The sequence below is a fragment of the Gopherus flavomarginatus genome, chromosome 23 (assembly GCF_025201925.1).
Source record: "Gopherus flavomarginatus isolate rGopFla2 chromosome 23, rGopFla2.mat.asm, whole genome shotgun sequence".
Lineage (NCBI taxonomy): Eukaryota > Metazoa > Chordata > Testudines > Testudinidae > Gopherus > Gopherus flavomarginatus.
Genome location: NC_066639.1, coordinates 5,933,504 through 5,949,825, shown reverse-complemented (window position 1 = coordinate 5,949,825; position 16,322 = coordinate 5,933,504). Strand labels below are relative to the sequence as shown.

The window sequence follows — 16,322 nt, the reverse complement described above, 5'->3', positions numbered from 1 at the left end:
AGGTAACTACCCAGCCTTAATGGGTAGATCTTGGTTTGGGCAGATTCAGCTGACCTGGGCAGAAGTGCACCGGATGACTAAAGAGGAAACCAGTCTAACCCCTATACTAAGGAAACATGCTGCTGTTTTTGGAGATGATTTGGGAAGTATGAAGAGAATCACTGTGACATTGAACATTAAACCTGATAGTCCACCAAAATATCTGAAAGCCCGTACTGTACCATATGCCATCAGGCCAAAAGTCGAAACAGACCTGGAGCGCCTGTTAACCAATGGAGTCCTAACACCAGTTACCCATAGCTTATGGGCCACTCCTATCGTTCCAATAGTGAAGAAAGATGGCTCTCTCCGGATTTGCGGTGATTTTAAAGTCACTGTCAACCCAGTGTTGTGTGCAGAGCAATATCCGCTTCCCTGTATAGATGACCTCTTTGCAGGCCTGGCTGGGGGACAAAAGTTCAGTAAGATTGATCTGAGTCAAGTATATTTACAGATGCACATTGATTACAAGTCCTAAGATCTGTTGACTATTGTGACTCATAAGTGGCTTTATCGATACTGTCACCTACCCTTCGGAATAATGTCTGCTGCCGCCCTGTTCCAGAGGGCTATGGACCAGATCTTGTGTGGCTTGTCAGGAGTTCACTGCTATCTGGATGATATCCTGGTCACTGGAAGGAATGAAGAGGATCACTTAAAGAATTTAGAGGCTACCCTACAAAGACTGGAAGAGTATGGCCTATGAGTTCGCAAAGTCAAGCGTGAATTCTTCAAGCCCTCTGTTGAATATTTGGGACACATCATTGATTCTGCAGGTCTTCATAAGACCCCTGCAAAAGTTAATGCTATGGTAGAGGCTCCCCCACCTTGAAATGTAAGCCAGCTGCACTCATTTCTAGGACTACTGAACTATTATGGAAAGTTCATCACACAGTTAGCCACACTGCTAAAATCACTTCATGAGCTCCTGGGGCAGAACAAGGCCTGGAAGTGGACTGAAGCCTGTGATGTTGCATTTAACAAAGCTAAGGATGCACTGCTAAATTCTGAAGTTCTAACACACTTTGATCCATCCTTACCCCTACAATTGGCCTGCGATGCCTCCCCTTATGGAGTGGGAGCAGTCGTGTCACACATTATGCCTTCTGGAGAAGAGAGACCTATTGCTTTTGCTTCATGCACTCTAAGCAAAGCAAAAACTAACTACTCCCAAATCGAACGTGAGGCATTAGGAATTGTTTCTGGAATTTGGAAGTTTCATCAGTACCTGTTTGGGTGAAAGTTTACTCTTCTCACAGACCATCGACCTCTGACGTCAATTTTTGGACCCTACACAGGCATTCCCCCATTAGCTGCTAGTTGTATGCAACGTTGGGCATTGTTACTTTCAGCACACACTTATAAAATTAAATATCGGAAATCCACTCTGCACGGCAATGCAGATGGCCTCTCAAGGTTGCCTTTGCCGATCAAACATCAGGATAGTGCCCAAAAGGAAATCTTCTACTTTGATCAGGGAGAGAATACACCCATCACTGCTATTCAGATAAAGAAGGCAACTCGCATTGGCCCAGTATTGTGAAAGATTTGTGCAGACAATGAAACACGCTTTGAAATCAGCAAGGGGACAACACTCCATTCAAAAGCATCTGGATACCTTCTTACTTTCCTACAGAAACACACCTCATGCTACCACCCAGGCATCCCCGACCTTTCTAATGATGGGACTACAGCTGCACACTTGCTTTGATCTGCTGAAACCTTCTGAACCCTGACAAATTGTGCAACATCAGCAGCAACATCAAGTCATCAGACGTGCACCCAGAGCAAAAGACAGAACCTTTAGCCCGGGACAGCCAGTTTTGGCTTGGAATTATACTTCTGGAGCTAAATGGGTCCCTGCCACGATCATCACTCAAACAGGACCTGTTTCCTACACAGTTTGGACTGCAGAGAATCTTACCTGGCGGCGACATGTAGATCAGCTGTTGCCAGATCATGCCAGTCCTCAGACACATCTGCAGTTGAGTGGTGTGACTTCACCTCTTCTGGTCAGACACTGACTCATGAATCACCTATTCCTGACTGTTCTCCTCCCTTACTGCCAGCGGCTGAGATACCCCTTTGGCCAGCATGAGCTGATACCACCTCCTCACCTGTTCGTGCTGCAGACCCTAAGCCCATGGTACTTTTGGGTGCAACAACACCAGAAGTTCGCCGTAATCCACCTAGAGACAGAAGGCCTCCTCATCGGCTGGATCTTTAGCTAGAGTGAACCCACAGTTATGGGACAAAATAATCCCCGGGGTTTAGCCTGGAATGGAGGCAGTCTACCCTCCTTCTCTAGTCTAATATCAGAGGGGTAGCATGTTAGTCTGGATCTGTAAAAGCAGCAAAGAATCCTGTGGCACTTTATAGACTAACAGATGTTTTGGAGCATGAGCTTTCGTGGGTGAATACCCACTTCGTCAGATGCATGTAGTGGAAAGTTCCAGGGGCAGGTATATATATGCAGGAAAGCTAGAGATAATGAGGCAGTTCAATCAGGGAGGATGAGGCCCTGTTCTAGCAGCTGAGGTGTGAAAACCAAGGGAGGAGAAACTGGTTTTGTAATTGGCAAACCATTCACAGTCTTTGTTTAATCCTGAGCTGATGGTGTCAAATTTGCAGATGAACTGAACCTCAGCAGTTTCTCTGCTGTACCCAGCAGCCTCCTACTGCAAGACAAACCCAAGAAAGAATCCAGTAGGACTCCACTGGCCATCACATACAGTCCCCAGCTAAAACCTCTCCGATGCATCATCAGGGATCTACAACCCATCCTGGACAATGATCGCACACTTTCACAGGCCTTGGGTGGCAGGCCAGTCCTCGCTCACAGGCAGCCTGCCAACCTGAAACATATTCTCACCAGTAACCGCACACTGCTCCATAGTAACTCTAGCTCAGGAACCAATCCATGCAACAAACCTCAATGCCAACTCTGCCCACATATCTGCCCACCAGTGACACCATCACAGGACCTAACCAGATCAGCCACACCATCACTGGTTCATTCACCTGCCATCATATGCCAGCAATGCCCCTCTGCTATGTACATAGGCCAAACTGGACAGTCGCTACGGAAAAGGGTGAATGGACACAAATCAGATATTAGGAATGGCAATATACAAAAACCTGTAGGAGAGCACTTCAACCTCCCTGGCCACACTATAGCAGACCTTAAGGTGGCCATCCTGCCACAAAAAAACTTCAGGACCAGACTTCAAAGAGAAACTGCTGAGCTTCAGTTCATCTGCAAATTTGACACCATCAGCTCAGGATTAAACAAAGACTGTGAATGGCTTGCCAATTACAAAACCAGTTTCTCCTCCCTTGGTTTTCACACCTCAACTGCTAGAACAGGACCTCATCCTCCCTGATTCAACTGCCTCATTATCTCTAACTTGCCTGCATATATATACCTGCCCCTGGAACTTTCCACTACGTGCATCTGACGAAGTGGGTATTCACCCACGAAAGCTTATGCTCCAAAACGTCTGTTAGTCTATAAGGTGCCACAGGATTCTTTGTTGCCTCTAATCTAGTGTGTGTTTTATTGAGGGGAGGTGTTCTTATTAGCGGGGGAGGAAAATGTTGTGTATTTGGTTGTCATGGCTTTTATTCCTTCAGCAACTGAGTTAGATTATTAGGGATAGCCCAGCCAGCTTCAGCCTGTTAGGCGAGCTCTGTGTCTGTAAATAAATGGTAGTTTTGTTAACTGTCTGCTGTCTGGCCTCAAGTGATTTCTTCCTAAACTGGCTGCCCCCAAAGATATAACACCAACCCAGTGTGGCTTCTCCTCCTCTTCCCCAGCTTGGTGCTTCTCCCCCTCCCTCCCCCAACTGCAGCTCCTGCAGGGGCCCAGGGCTTCTCCTCCTCCCTCCCCTCCCCAGCGTGGCTCCAGTCCAGTCTGGGGCTTCTCCTCCCCCACTCCAGCTCGGCTTCTCTCCCCTCCCCCGCCCCTTCTGCCACTATCTGGAGCTTCCTCTTCCCATAACCTTCCACTGCCACCAGCCCCAGCCTAGCTGGGCCCCCTGGGGCACCCGATGCTGCTGTGGCCGAAGCCGAGCCTGGCGGGCAGGGAGCAGCGATTCATGAGGATGCCACGACAGAGCCATCAGCCCGAGGGGTGCGGGGCAGCCCAGGGAAGCAGGGCGGGCTGTGCTGCTGCTGGCCCCACACCCCCGCCCACCCTGACCCCTGAGGCTGTTTTGGGGGGGACTCACTCAGCCCCCGCAGGAGCAGGGAGGGGGGAGCAGCTGACCTAACCTCCCACTGCCCCCAGAGCCCCGCCCCCAGGAGCTGCCCCGCCCCTTGCCTGTGCCAGAGCCCCGCCCCAAGGAGCTGCCCTGCCCCAGGCAGTGCCAGAGCCCCGCCCCCAGGCTCTGGGCTTTGTTCTCCTGCCTCTTTCTTCCCAGTACCCCCCACTCCCAGCTGCTCCCTCCCTGTGTCTGCAAACACTGCCCCGGGCGGGTCGCTGGGGCTGACTCTGCTGGCTGAAGTAGCCTCCATCTCTGCTCACCTCAGGGGGAGAGGAGGGACGAAGAGAGGAGATGGTCCCAGGGTGTGAAAGCAAAATTAGGGGGAAGGGAAAGGAGGACTGTTTGGAAAGGTGGGTTTTTTACGGGGGGGGTGAGCCATAGGGAGTCAGAAGAAGTTGGGCAGTAGAGGCTCACGGAAATTGAGGGGAACCCCCTGGGTGTCCCAGTGTTGGCCAGGGATTGTACAGCACCTAGTGCAATGTGGGGTCCTGATCTCAGTCATGGTCTGTGCAGCACCTGGGAGCCCTGATGTCTATTTCCTGATCACAGGAACTGGGAATGGACAGAGGGAAAACCTCAGCGCCTGAAGGGTTAATGCAGCCCTGTGTGCAATCCCTGCTGGGAGGTGCTGCTGCTCTCATGAGGGGTTGGCTTAATAGACCAACAGCACAATCCCAGTCCCAAGTGGTCTAGTGATCTGGATTCCTGGTTTTCACCCAGGTGGCCTGGGGTTCAATTCCCAGTGTGGGAATAGTGCAGAGCTTTTGCTCAGAGGGGAGGAAGGGCAAGGGGGAGGGACCTTAGAAGCAGGGCATTTGGATAGTGTGGGGAGGGGATCACAGAAGTGGGGGTGGGGGGCAGAGGTCTGAGGGGAGATCAGGGATGGATCCCAACATTGCGGAAAGTGGGCAGCATGGAAAGCCCAGGCCTGGCATGGGGACGGGGAAGAGTGACTCTGTCCTTCTAAACTCAGCACTGGCAGACTAGGCAGGCTTGGAAGAATTACTTATTTGTTAGTAAATGTCAATTTCTGTGTAAACACACAACCCAATGGCAAAATATTTCCATTGATAATAATCAAAATTGACAGATGGGCAAAGTAAGAAACATGCTGCTTGATAATTTATTCTGTTCTAATCCTATAGGGGTCCCTTCTGCCTTAGATGCCACCAAGTGGGTGTTTCATTTCCCTCCCCATTTTCACACAGAGACACAATTTCCTTTGCATGGATCCATGAACAGTAAAATCTTCCAGTGTCACTTGTCTGAGCAAGGGCATTCAATTCCACTGAAACCTTCTCTCCTGCAATGGCAATGGTCAAACAGAGGGGACGTGGCCACCTTCACCACTGGCAGTGAGATATTCCCTCTCCTCTTTCTTCAGGCTGCTGCTGTTATTCCATGAATCATCAAGGATGGAATAAAAAGCTGAGTTTACTCCAGGAAGAAGAAAGAAAGGAGCCACCAACTCCTTGAAAAATCTCAGTGCCCAGAGAAAACCTGCCGCTGTTATTGGAATCCCTGATGTGTTGGTAGCTTGTTTATTTACACTGAGGATTGAGTCCTACTTTGTGCACCATGTTTGAGAATGAAAATCCTAAACCACCCTTGAAATAACGACTGCAGCAGGACATGTTTATGTCCCTCTCCCAAAGCAGACAGACCGATGGAGAAATGCCATGAGTCCAGGGTAATACTTCACTGCAGTTTTACCATTTCCACTAGCTAAACTCCCTCTCAACCTTCTGGGCTCCTAGAGCAGGGTACAGAGCCTGAGCCGAGATACGTACAATGCAACTTCACAGACCAAGCCGCATGACCCTGATTAATCTGACATGAGCCAGCCATCTGTAGATGTATCCTAATGTTATGTCTACACTGTGATTAAAACACGCAGGGCACCTGTCTCAAAGCCCGGCCAGCTGACTCGGGGTTATGGGGCTTGGGCTGCAAGACTATAACATTACAGTGCAGACAGATGGGCTTGAGCCCAACCTCAGAGACCCCAGGAGGGTGAGGGTTTCTGAACCCAGGCTTCAGTGTGAACACAAATATCTGCACCACAGTTTTTAGCCCCTCAGCGTTAGCTCCATGAGCCCAAGTCAGATGACCCAGGCCAGCCATGCTGCCATCTTTATCCTAGCAGAGATGGACTCTACGGGCACATATCCATTGCAATGTCAGCCCAGATGTTGCACGCTTTGCTCAGAGTAGCACCTCGAAGCCCCATATACACCACTCTCATATAATGATGATATGGTTTGTAAAAAGTCTGCCTGGTGAGGTATCATTTCAAAAGTCTTGATCTGTTGAACATTAATATTGTGTTGGTCTGTGTGTGTAGCATTGGCTGGGAAGTTATGAAGTTTGCTCTGTGTGTGTTACTGAGATATGTTATGAGGTTGGGAAATGCCCACCACCAGCCTTTCAGGTGTGACAATGGAGGAACCAGACTCGCTGCTGGCCCATGAAAGGGATCCACACTCCCAAGGACTATCCCAGGAACCGTGTACAATGCAGACTTCTCCGAGATAACACAGCAACACTGGGCACTGCTTGACTCACATCCTAGCAAAGGAGCTTTCTAGAAAGTTGTAAGGAACTATGAAAGAGGGGTAGAGACATCATGACTTGGCCTCTCTCCCCACAACTCAACAGCTGGAAACACACCTGGATGACAAAACTGATTCAGAAATCAGAAGAGAATAATAATAGTGCATTCAAACCAAAGTCCCCAAACAGACTAGTATTGGTTTTTCAGCAGAAAATTTTCAGTTTGGGGGATTTTCTTTTCCCAGTCAGACTTTGCCAAGGGAAGCAGAGAGAAAATGTTTGAGTTGCCTCCTTCAGAACAGCTTGGTCTAGACACTAGCTCTGGTTCACTGTTGAGGCCTTGCTCAGGATGGGAGTATTTTAAGAATTTGGGCAGGTCCCAGGGTGTTTGGGGGAGATTATGAGGATGTTACCTTTTGAGAGAAAAGCTAAGAAATACAGGACTAGAGAAAAACATTTTAGAAATGTGGGATTTAGACATTTTATTTAAAGCAATTGGGGGGTCTGAATTTCTCAGAAGGTTCTTGTTTGTAGGAAGCAACATTGCTAGAGCTGTTATTGTACCAAAGGGGGAGATGGTTGTCTATAAAGGAGGGGTGAAGACCAAATGCCTCCAATGAGGATGGGATTCAAACCTATGCGTGCAGAGGACAATGGATTAGCAGTCCATCGCCTTAACCACTCGGTCACCTCACCTGAGCTGTCAGGTAATGGACAGGAAGAGAAATTTAAGGCCGGCAGAGATAGGGATATGATGGAGTTTTTAAATACTAAGCGTAAGCAGGGGCTGAATGAGCTCCCCACTCACATCTAGTGAGGAACTGGGGGAAAGACTTCAGGAACAGACCGTGTTTGCATAGACACACCTGCTCTGCCTAGGTAAGCAGCATGGTGGGGCCGCTTTCCCAAAATGACCAGTTTGGGATGGTGGTGGGTTACAAATCACTTTAGGATTGAGTGGAATGAAATGTTATTCTCCTTCCTGTATGAGTGAAGGGAAGCAGAACATACCTATTGCATCCTGATGGAGGGGTAGGCACCTCAAGGCCTGAGCCAGCCCCTATGGAGGGCAGGGAGGGAGCACTACTCAGCAGCACTCTGTCCCAGCTCTTCCCCTACCCCACCCTCAGCCTAAGACTCTGGCTCCCAGCCCAGCATTGACCCCTTTACCACTGTCCACACCCCTCTCCCCAGCAAGCAACAGCCCCACTCCCAGCCCCAGTTCTCGACTGTGGCTTCTGAGGGGCCACAGCCATGGTTAAGAGGGCACAGTGTGAAATGTTTGGGGACCACTTGTTTAGGGTGACATCCTCAATCACTTCTCTGCCACCACGGGCAGCCCAGAGCCCTTTGAATGCCGGCAGCGGCTGAGATTTAAAGGGCTCAGAGATCCCTGTGGGTGCAGGCAGCCCAGAGCCCTTTTAATCCTGGCCACAGCTCCAGCGGATGGAGTGGGGCTGGGATTTCAAGGGCTTAGGCTCCTCTCAGCAACAGCTCTGGGCCCTTTAAATCGCTTCCCCAGCCCCACAAAGCTCCGGGATCTCCCAGCCACAGAGCCCCGGGCCCTTTAATTTGACTCTGAGGGCTCCCAGGCACCTCTTCAGCTGGGATCCCCTGGTTGATTTAAAATCAAGTATCACCACCCCACCCCCAACCTTCCTTTTTGACCCACAGCTGTTTTGGTGGGGCGGTGCTGGGGAAGGAGGGTTTGTTTCTGCAGGGCTGGGCGGGGTGTTTCCACCAGGCCGGGAAGTCCTGAGGTGGGGGTGGTTCCGCAAGGCCGGTGGGTTTCCGCCCTTAGCTGTTTTCTTTAGATTAATGTGGCCCTCGCTGCTTTACGAGTTGTGCAGGCAGGCTGACGGCATTCACCGGGCCTCTCGCTAGTGTGGATTCTCCGATGCCTAATAAGGGCTGATCTGTTACTGAAGCATTTCCCGCACTCACGGCATTCGTAGGGCCTCTCCCCTGTCTGGATTCTCTGATGCCTAATAAGGGCTGATCTTTGAGTGAAGAGTTTCCCACACTCACGGCATTCATAGGGCTTCTCCCCTGTGTGGATTCTCTGATATTGAGAAAGGCCTGATCTGTAAGTGAAGTTTTTCCCACACTCAGCGCATATATTTTTTTGCTTTTCCCTGCAGATTTTCTGCTGTATTCTGGTTTCCTTAAGGCCCTTCTGAGTTCCCTGTCAGGAAATAAATTTATCCATTTTCTCCCCTGGCTGGTTTCCCTGCTCTTTTTCTGGTCTGTGCTGAACCTCACAGGATCTTCCCTGCTCGTGACTGCTGGACACATTCCTTTTCATTCTTTGCGATAATGCTCTGTGTTTAGCCACTTGCTCAACATTTCCCTGCTGAGAATTCTGCTCCTCTTTCTCACACGTCATTGCATCACCTGCTGTGATAGAGACAGAAACCTCAAACAGGGATGGAAAGGGGAAGGCCAAACCATGTCCTGGAGAGAGGTCAAATAGAAATCAGGAACTCAGCTCCCCCCAACAGGAGAGAGGAGGGGATCAATTCAGCCTTCACATCCCATCCAACTTCGCAGGGGGAAGGGGAAAAGCTACTGCCCGGTGTTTGGTAGGATCTATAGGAAGCGTTGAGCTATATTTGCCCTGCAGATGCGACCCCTGCTATGGACAATAATGAACTGAGAGACTTCCCAAGAGCTTTGTAGGGCATCCCAGATGTTTCCTTCAGGCACTTACAGATTCTGAGTTGGTTTAATGTTTCCTCATCTGTGCAGGGAGATCTCAGGATCTCTCTTTCCTCTGAACCCCGGAGTTCTGGGACCCATGGCTCTTCCCCTTCTTCCAGCTGGGAGATCACATCACGTTGGAAAACCAGAAACCCTGCTCAGATGAAAGAAAACAAAGGAGTTCAGTTGATTTCATAAAACTTGATCATAAAAAACATTCTATTAATTTATCTTCAGTGCTTAGTGTGACCTGCTGTGCCTGGGGCAGTCCTCACTGAAAATGCCAAGGTCAGAGCAGGCTGAAAAAGGGAGAGCAGATGCTCCCCAAACTGGTGGTTAACACTGAAGTTAAGCTCATTGACCAGTCACAAACTGTGCTTCTGATCCCACACACTGGTTAATGAGACTCTGAAAAAAGAAATCACACAGCCCCCTTTATTGCATGACAGTTCTCTGACTCCTAATCAGTAACTAGGTCTGGTACAGTGAGAGGTTATTTAAAAACTCTGCTCACTGTGATACAGCATGGCCAGAGGGCAGCAGGAGAGTGATCCTAATTGGATCCAGGAAGTGGGTGGGTGGAAGGTCAGCGACATTACCCAGTCACTATAGGTTTGGATCTCATCCAAAATACCATGCTGCCAGCCAATCCTTTAGCAGTTAAATTAAATGTTTAGAAGAAAGAACGAATGAAAGAATGAAGTTAAATTCCATCCTTTCAGACAATTCTTTAGCATCTAAATTAAAGGTTTAAAAGAAAGAAGGACAGAAAGAAGTTAAATGGAAAAGCAGTCAGATACATTCCAAAATGGATATATCAGGTTCTTAGCAGTATTGGTGAGTTGCTGGCTTGAAAGTCTGTCTGGAATGCATCCACAGCTTGGATGGGTCATTCAGTCCTTTGTTCCAGGGTTCAGTTTGCAGAGAAGTTGCTCCAGAGGTAGGAAGGGGGATTGAAGACAAGATGGAGATGATGCAGCTTTGGAGGTTTCATTACACAGGCATACCCCAGCATGTCTTGCTGACTCAATAGGTGTATCCCCTTGGTCCATGGGCTCATTGTACAGCTGATGACCCTCAATGGGCCAAACAGGCTAAGCAGTGTTGATGTCAATATGTCTGGAGGTGTCACCCAGAAAAACTGCACAAGTCTGGAAATACAGATATACCCTACATATCTGTAACTCACAATACAAAGGTGATAGAAACATAGAAACAAAATTATCATACTTGGCAAATCATAACATTTTCACTGACACTTTACATGGCATACCTAGCATGATTCATTGCAATTTTATCAGATTATATTATTTTATTAAAAGCAGCAAAGAATCCTGTGGCAGCTAATAGACTAACAGACGTTTTGAGCATGAGCTTTCGTGGGTGAATACCCACTTCTTCAGATGCATGTGGTGGAACTATCCAGGGGCAGGTATATATATGCTAGCAAGCAAGCTAGAGATAACGAGGTCAGTTCAATCAGGGAGGATGAGGAAAGCCTGTGTTTGGAGGGGAGGCACCAATAAAAGCACCTTGTGAAGGCATATTATGCAAGACTGGAATTCCCGAAGATGTTTACAGTGCAGTCATATCAAGGGGTTTGAACGAAGGACAGCCTCTTCTCAATGTGAAGTCCGTTTGTATAGAAGCAAAAAAGCTTCAGGACCAGACTTCAAAGAGAAACTGCAGAGCTTCAGTTCATCTGCAAATTTGACACCATCAGCTCAGGATTGAACAAAGACTGCGAATGGCTTGCCAACTACAGAACCAGTTTCTCCCCTCTTGGTTTTCACACCTCAACTACTAGAACAGGGCCTCATCCTCCCTGATTGAACTGACCTCGTTATCTCTAGCTTGCTTGCTAGCATATATATACCTGCCCCTGAATATTTCCACCACATGCATCTGAAGAAGTGGGTATTCACCCACGAAAGCTCATGCTCCAAAACGTCTGTTAGTCTATAAGGTGCCACATGATTCTTTGCTGCTTTTACAGATCCAGACTAACACGGCTACCCCTCTATTATTTTATTATTAATACCAAAGTGTCTCACAATTTCATGCAGTCTCACACTTGCTAAACTAGTGAATTCCCAGGACCAGTTCCCCAGGTCCTTGGAGATGCCAAACATTGTGCTTATGAGGGATTGAAATACCCACATATCTGCTGGGAACACACACACAGACACAGTGTCAGTCTATACCCCTGTGTTCACTCTTCTAGAAAATTATGATCAATTTTGTACACAGTATGGCTTGTGAGGTGTCATTAGAAAACGCATAACCTACTGAATATTATCCTCCTGTTAAAATGTGTAGTAACACTGTATGTAAAATTGTGAGATTTTACAGTATGATATTACTGAAAAAGTTATAGTTCTGGGGAACACCCACAGACCAGTTCCTCAGAGACAGCAAGGCAAACAGCTGGTCAAATAGCCATTCTCTTGCACGGGGAAGGTGTGAAGACATTAAGGGCTGGTCTACACTACGAGGGGAAATCGATCTTAGATACACAACTTCAGCTACGTCAATAACGTAGCTGAAGTCGAATATCTAAGATCGGATTACTCACCCATCCTCACCGGGCGGGATTGATGTTCGCGGCTCCCCCTGTCGAATCAGCAACTCCGTTGGGGTTGGTGGAGTTCCGGAATCGATATAAGCGCACCCGGGGATCGATATATCGTGTCTAGATGAGACGCGATATATCGATCCCCAAGCAATCGATTTTAACCTGCCAATACGGTGGGTAGTCTAGATGTAGCCTTACATTCCATCACAGGGACCTATTGAGGCTGTTGTGGAAAACGACCACAGGATTAATATTTGAATCAGCTCAGCCTGAGGCTCTTTTCTTGGTTACAAGCACGCAGGGGGCGAGAGCTAATGGAATACTGTCCCCGAGCTAAAAATCACACAAGACTTTTACAGCTTAAAACCACAAACAATGACACATACGTTGCACGTTAATTTCCTTATTTGGAATATATTGCAAAATATGATGCAGGTCAAAAGCAAGCTGAACAATCAGTTTTCCATATTTGGCCTTTCCTGTTATTTTTATTACACCTGGTGATATGGGAGCAAGACTCTCCATGTCTCAAGAAATGTCACTACCAACCTAGGCCATTTTCACATGCTGGGGTACAATCTAGATCAGCGAGGAGTTGTGTCATCTGTAATCCTGGGTGAGATTCAGTGTTCTGCTGCTGGAGCTCCCCTGTCTGGATACTCCTAGCCAGCGTTCAAGAACACACTGAGTGTCTGTATGATAAGTAACCCTGGACTGGCAGCTCTGATTCCAGCCGCCTGCTTGTTACACCCCAAGCACATTCTGGTATGGGTAGAGAAGGCTCAGGGTTTGAGAGAAGGCTGGGGGTAGGAAGCTTCTGCTCATTATGCTGGACCTAACCCCCAGTTTTACTTGAGTAAAGAGGAGATATTTGACATTGTGTGATACTGCTCCTGTGCTCCGTTCCCAAAGTGTTCTGCAGCAGAGGAGGGTCTCTGGTAGTATGTGTGTCACTGGCCTATTGGGGTGATGCTGAAACAGGACAGGGTATAGATGGCATTGTGGGGATGGCATGAACCTTCACTCTTCATTTCCCCTTCCAAGAACAGAAGGGACAGGAATCCTTACCCAGGAAGACCACCGTCTCATAGTTCTCCTGCATGACATCCCTATAGAGGGCTCTCTGAGTGGGGTCCAGCAGAGTCCCCTCTTCCCTGGAGAAATACACAGCCACCTCCTCGAAGGTCAATGGCCCCTGAAAGAGCAAGAGTCCAACACTCAGTACCTGCTGACCCACTCACAACCCCCCTATTCACGGAACAGCAGCACCAGGGAAATGGAAGCTCCGGAAGGCACATGTTAACAGAGTCCCACCCCACCTTGCTTACAGCAGCCAGGAGGCATCAGAGGGTAGAAAGAGAGAACCTTTGTGTCTCCCAGCTGACTGACAGAAGCAGGGTCTTCACATTTACCACATAGCTACTAGCCAGAGCTAAATATAGGAGATGGGGCTGTCTCTGGACCCTGATAGTGGCTCCCTGGTAGGAATCCCAGCACTCTCCAAATAAAATATATACAAGAAAGGGGAAGTCAATGTAAAGAACAGAAGTTAGAAGGTCAGAATTGTAGTGCCCATTAACAAAGGTTTAGAGAAAATAGAACCTATCAAACTAATGGGATATCCTTATTGGATGAGATCAAAAGTTTGGTTGCAGCTAATAGTATTGATGTAATATACCTAAACTTCTGTAAGGGACATGACTTGATCAGCACAATACTTTTACTAAAAAAACTAGACTGATACAAAATAAACATGGCATACATTAAATAGATTAAAAACTCTGATAGTAAATGGGGAACCATGGTTGAGTGGATTTCTTTCTAGCAGGTTCCTGCAGGGATTGGTTCTTGGCCCTGTGCTATTTAACATTCTTATACATGACTTAGAAGAGAGTACAAAATCATCACTGATAAAGTTTACAGTTGCCACAAAGATTGGGGTTGGTGGTAATTAATGAAATGCCAGTCGATTCAGACTCCATCACTGGGAGTCTGGGAAGTTGTCCCAGCCCTGGCTGGAGGGTTATTTCCTGTTCCACAAAGAGGGGAAGTTCCATTCCCAACTCCTGTGCCTTGAAATTAGGACCTATCTGACACTACAACCCCATATTCATCATAGTGGTATGATTATAATATGATTAGGACATAATTATGATCTATTTTGTAGAAGATGCCTCATGTGTGGTGTCACTGGAAAAGTTCTGATTTGCTGAATATGATTATCCTATTTGTGTGCACATATCATGTTCGTATCTGAAGTTATGGATATTGACTCTGTATCTGTATTTTAAATGTGCTTACTCTGGGTAACACCCACAACGAGCCTTTCAGGTACAACAATGAAGAAACCAGACAGTGCTGATGGCTCAACAAAGACAATGGACGGTGGAAGAGCTTAGCCTTCCTGTGAATGTTTCAGCCAGCCTATGAGTCATGGCTTCTATGACTCAGTAGGGCCTGTGACCAGACCACATGACACTAAACTCCATTTTAGAACCCGTATTTTTCCACAAACTGGTCTGGGAACGGAGTTTGGAACAAAAGGTTCCCACCATATGGAAAAGCTACATAAGGTGGGGTGTGACATCATCTCTTGGCCTCATTCCCCACACAAGAGAACTCCTGGAAACACCTGAGAAAAAAAACGGATGTGGGGGAAGTGCTGCTCCCAGGATCAAGAGATTTCTAGCTTGTGTATGGAAACTTGGGGGACTGCTTGTACCATCAGTCAGGGTGAGAAATTGCTAATTCAAATTCTATCCATCTAGTATGTTAGGCTTAGTCTGAGTTTTGGTTATTTGCTAAATAATCTGCTTTGATCTGTTTGTTATCACTTATAATCACTTAATCTATCTTTCTGCAGTTAATAAACTTGTTTGATGCTTTATCTTAACCAGCGTATTTTGAGTGAAGTGTCTGGGGAAAATCTGAGCTTGTTGTGCACATCTGTCCCATATCGAGGGGAAGGGGAACTATATTAATGAGCTTAAATTATAGAGATCCCTGTGCACTATAAGATGGTATAATTCTGGATTTATACTACAGCAAGTGTGCAAGGTTGGGGAGTGGGAAATTGGCTCTTGTCTTCTATCTGTCCTTGAGTGGCTTAGGTAACGCACTCAGGTAGCTTAGTTGGCTGCATGGCAACACCTGCTGTCGTGTTGGGTGATAATAGGCCCTGGAGAGGCTGGCGAAATCTCCAGCAAAGCAGTGTGAGAAGGGCCAGCCCAGCTTGAGGGTTAGAGGACACAGCAGTTCCCAGAAGCTCCACAAACTGCCCCCTGGGGGTGACAACCCATCACGCCCTACACTACACAAGTCTCAACAGGTTTGTCACATGCTGTCCCCTCCCTTTCTCCACCTGAGATATTTCCTGCTTCCCACCACTTCTAGCAATTCCCACCCTCCTATGCATTTACTGCTCCTCAACCTCCAAGCAGAGCCCACCACCCTGTTAATGTCTTATCAGAGCCAGCTCCATTGCAGCCATTTCCTTGCCCCTGGGAGGACGAGATGATCTGCAGCAAAACATGGATGTTATTCTCTGGCCTGCCGGGGTGAAAAGGGCAAGGTGTGAGAATTCAGACTAGGCTTTTGTCCATTCCACAAGCCGATTCTCCCAAGCTTTTCCCCTGCTAATGCACATTCTAGGTTCTGGCACACTGTGAAGCACAGAGTGACCTTATTCCAGTACAGGCCTAGCCCCCTCCCACCAGAGTGTAACCCTCTGACTCATGGGGAAACCCTCCCAGTAACAGTCTCTCTCTTACAGGTATCAAGTCTGTGGACAACACCAAGCTGGGAGGGGTTGTAAGTGCTTTGGAGGATTGGATTAAAATTCAAAACGATCTGGACAAACTGGAGAAATGATCTGAAGTAAATAGGATGAAATTCAATAGGGACAAGTGCAAAGTACTCCACTTTGGAAGGAACAATCGGAGGCCAGAGAAGAGCAGAAACAAAGGAGTCACTTTGGGGGATTCTCCCTGTCATTGTCACCAAGGCAGCTGTCTCAGGTTTACAAAGGTGTTTCATGTTCCAGCCTTTATACAGTCTCTCCTGGGAGTGCCCCTTTCATGGACTGGGCCTAGTTTTAGTTTTTGGTAGTTAACAATCTTGGTTTATTGTTCATCTAACCAGTATGTGTGGATTGAAGTGTGTTGGAAACTCTGTTTGGGATAACAAGCTGG

General features: G+C 47.6%; 2 protein-coding genes across 4 annotated transcripts in view; both read right to left on the bottom strand.

Annotated features, from left to right (window-relative positions):
* The window catches only part of LOC127039397 (zinc finger protein 501-like), a 190,263-nt gene that overhangs the window by 76,074 nt on the left and 97,867 nt on the right, over nucleotides 1-16,322 (bottom strand). The gene's annotated exons all lie outside the window — the stretch shown is intronic.
* Nucleotides 1-16,322, bottom strand: part of LOC127039730 (zinc finger protein 79-like) — a 74,437-nt gene that overhangs the window by 5,022 nt on the left and 53,093 nt on the right. Inside the window, exon 3 of the mRNA XM_050933588.1 lies at nucleotides 8,697-8,917. Within this exon, the coding sequence (XP_050789545.1) occupies nucleotides 8,697-8,917 (221 nt within the window). The remainder of the gene's footprint in view (nucleotides 1-8,696; nucleotides 8,918-16,322) is intronic.